Raw genomic sequence first — 3,754 nt, 5'->3', positions numbered from 1 at the left:
TGTAAAGATTGCTTCCAATGGTCAGTAATATCTGAGAGCACAGACATGAACAAGGTATTTAGGAAGACATGCATTCCTTCACAGCTTAATATTAAGTAGTAAAACATATATAAAAGAACACTGTCTCATTATCATGTAAAGCTCTTTTTTTTATTTTTTATTTTTTTTAAATTAAGGATTTTTGTTTCTGCTGGTAAAGGGGCATTTTGTTTTAAAACAAATACAGTTACCATATACTACTATTGCGGAAAACTGCATTTTTGTGTCCTTTCAGCCACATTGTTTCAAGGCCACCCAGTTCCCCCAGGAGGCTATAAACAGGGGAAGGATTTAGACCCTATTCTCTTTGTCGGGGATTTGGCAAGAACCCATACAGTAGGAAGCTGAGCACAGACAAAACCGAGTGAAAGGTGTCCTTTAATCCCCCGGCCGCTGGTAGAACAAAGCCTACTCCCAGCGGGGTCCCGGCTGGCCGCACCCAGGCCGGCTTGGCGGCTTCATTTCAACTGCTGAATTCGGTGTATTTTTAGTTAACCATGTTGAGATTAATTAATTAGCCCCTAGGAGTTAGTGCCTGTAAACGTCACCCAAAGCAGAGAAGTGTGAATACGCTGAGGCTGTTAATTCACCCAAAAACGGCAGCTCGTAATCCAGGCAGGGGAAATTCAGCCCCTCCGTCGGGATGACTGGCAGCTCTGCCGCACTATCGGGTTACTGCCTCGGTGACAACAAACTACATGTCAATTTAACTTCTTAGTGATGCTTAAAAGAGCATCTTTTTATTTCGGTGAGGTAGCATTTGAAGTTGCCATTAGGAAAGAAATTGCCGTGGGGAGACAAGCATTGGCGTTTGGATAAAGAACAACATAACTGGTTTGATATCTAGAAAACTTAGTAAATGTAGAGAATAATGCTACTGCTGTAACTTCATTAGAATGGCAGAATCTATTATAATTAACCACAACTAACTAAATAGGAGCTAATTTACTTACGTGAGCCAAAATTCTGTTAACTCATAGCATATCGTAAGATACAGAGTAAGTAAGTAAGTTCTTGGGTTTGTGCTCTGGTTTTAAGTACAGAATAAATGCAGTATAATGAGCAGTTGACAAGATGTTAATTCTAAAATCTTTTGCCTAAATGCAATAAGATAGTCCACAACTGATGCAAGTTGACAATGGGAGGTGAAAAGTGTACTGTATAGCCTGCAAAGAGAAAAGTTAATGGCAATGTAGGGAAGAGGAGATATTTTGCTTTCATGCTTCATACTGTATATTTTTTTCTGTTGTATTTGTCAACTAAAATGTCTTATATCTCTCTAAATGGTGTCTTTCTCTATATGTATAAATGAACAGATGCAGATAGAGCTCAAAAGCATGGCATGGATGAATTTATCTCTTCCAATCCCTGTAACTTTGACCACGCTTCACTCTTTGAGATGGTTCAGCGCCTCACTTTGGACCACAGACTTAATGATTCCTATTCTTGTCTGGCAAGTATATTCTTTGGTCTCTAGTGATATAAACATCAAGCAGCAAAGTCAAAGCTAGTGCAAGTGGGGGCTAATCCCCCTGTTGCTGGAAGATTGACTTCTGTTTACACCAGGTTTGAATTTGGCCCAGGGGTGTTTTCTTTTGAGAGGCTACCTGCAGTGAGATAACTGCTGTTCTTCTCCAGTTGCACTGTCTTTACCATTTCTGTTTGCAATGCTTAAAATGTTTCTTCCTGCAAAGACAAAGAGCAGTGTGGGGATGTGAAGTAGAGAGCAGTGTTTTGCAGCCTCCCACACTGCCTTCCAGAGTCTTCTGGATGAAAGAACAGGGGAAAGATAACGGTCTGGTATCACCTCCCATGTCAATGGAGTCCCACCAGGAATAACTGTGTCCCAGCTTTGTGTCTCTTTATGAGCAGGGATCCCAGGCAGGTAACAGATGGGAATAGGGGGATACCTGCAGTGATGCTGCCGTCTGTCCACACTCATGTAGTCGCATGCCCATCCTGATTATTCTCATGAGCACGGGTTGCAGCTCTCAGCCCACTGCTGTGTAACAGGGGCTGTAGGACAGTGGCACTGAGATGCTCCACCACAGCTTGTAGCCTTTGGCTGGGTTGCAGTGCTTGGGGGCTCTTAGGTATTGTGAGGATTTAAATGACAAATAACCTTTAACAATACAACTTGAACAATTAATTTTTAAGCGGTTTCGGTGGGTAGAATGGAGAGGCTTTTCGGTTTTGAGAAAACAAGAGGATGAAGACTTTCTAGAGGTGCCTGAAATGCCCGTCCTGTCCTGAACATGGCACAGGACAGATCCCGACCTGCCACCCTCCTTGTGCTGCACAGAAACCTCCACGCTGGGGTCTGTGCCTTCAGCAGAAGGACAACCCTGTGCCGATAGCCTTCACCTTTTGCCAGCTGTGCAGTCCCTGGAGCTGGGGCTCTTGAGTGCCTTCCCATTAAAAGCAGCAACCTGGGAACACAACTGTGCAGTTGGCAGTAAGACGCTCAGTCTCAAATCCTGTCCTCCACGTCCCCCTCCACCATGGTGCTCCTCTCACCTGCTCTGCCCCTTGCACCTCACGCAAGAGCTGATCTCCTCAGAAAGGCTAAGATCCGGTAAATGCCATTAGCAGTAGGGAGTTGTCACCTTCCTGATGAGAGGCAGGGCTAGGAGGAACGGTCGTGGATGTCCCCTGAGGTAAGGATGGGGTGGGGGAAGGCTGCAGTGTGCAGGTACCCAAGTGGTACATGCAGGCTTGGTGGGAGCATTGTCAGACCTGCAGCAGGTTTCTCACCAGTGCCATCAAGGTCTTTGCTCCAGCAGGCAGTGAATTTGGCATGCAGCTTCTGCTCCCCACGCATGGCTCACCCTAGGAAGACCATCCCCATCCATGCATGTCTGACAGGTTGGCTTGCAGCTGGTTTGTCTCTGTGCGGTCTCGGGCCTGGTGAGAGAGCTGTGGCCGTTGAATTACGTTCATGGAGAGGTGCGAAGCCATCACTGAACATGATTAACAATGTTTCTCTTCAAGAAACCCACCAGCCACACTTCAGCTTGTTACTGAGGTGTTTAGGCCCTTGCTAGATGCTACCGGAGCAGTGGAGCTCCCCTCAGCACCAAGACCTGTGCCTCTTTGGAGCGAAGCATCATCAATTAACCACCTTCTTTCAAATCACCCGTTGCAGAGTGTTACAAAGAAGATAATAATGGCTTGTGTTTGCCTACGCTTGGACTTCCTATGCTTCTTTACTTATTTTACTATGGTTTTGTCCTGTTCATGGCGTAAAAAAACAGACTGACCTCAAAATTTGAGTTCAACTGCAAAGAGGTCCCATTGCTCTTGCTAAGTCTTTGGGATGTTGGTGGTACCACTGCGCTGGCTTGCCTGGAGGAGCTGTGAGCCTGTGGTAAGCCTGTTCTGTCTGCCCTGTGTGCTCCTGGGCAATTGTCATTCTCCCTACAGGACGTTTCCATGCAAGGTCGCGCAGAGTTTTGCCTCGTCACACCTCTCCTTGTTTACAAACGTGGACGTGGAGGTGCCAGGGAAGACTTACCAGGCACAGTGTCTTACCCTAACACAAAGGATAATTCAGCATTGCCTCCTTTCCGTGGAACCAGGTTAAACAACATTGCGAGCCCACTCACTGGCTGAGCCAGGCATCCCTATGAAAACAAACAGGCTGGCTGACTAATCTCAGCTATGGCAGAAGTGATGTTTGCTGGCAGAGAGAACTGTGCTGGGGAAGAGGAAGAGC

The 3,754-nt window shown here is 46.2% G+C and overlaps 1 protein-coding gene across 1 annotated transcript in view; it reads left to right on the top strand.

Moving 5' to 3' along the window:
* Window positions 1-1,375: 1,375 nt before the first annotated feature.
* Window positions 1,376-3,754, top strand: part of LOC104617587 (calcium-dependent secretion activator 1-like) — a gene marked incomplete at its 3' end in the record, with an annotated part of 21,426 nt that continues 19,047 nt past the window's right edge. Inside the window, exon 1 of the mRNA XM_010282943.1 lies at window positions 1,376-1,492. Within this exon, the coding sequence (XP_010281245.1) occupies window positions 1,382-1,492 (111 nt within the window). The remainder of the gene's footprint in view (window positions 1,493-3,754) is intronic.

This window comes from Phaethon lepturus, unplaced genomic scaffold (assembly GCF_000687285.1).
Source record: "Phaethon lepturus isolate BGI_N335 unplaced genomic scaffold, ASM68728v1 scaffold28452, whole genome shotgun sequence".
Classification (NCBI taxonomy): Eukaryota; Metazoa; Chordata; class Aves; order Phaethontiformes; family Phaethontidae; genus Phaethon; species Phaethon lepturus.
Note: the sequence above shows the minus strand (reverse complement) of the source record. Positions and strands in the feature narration are given on the sequence as shown.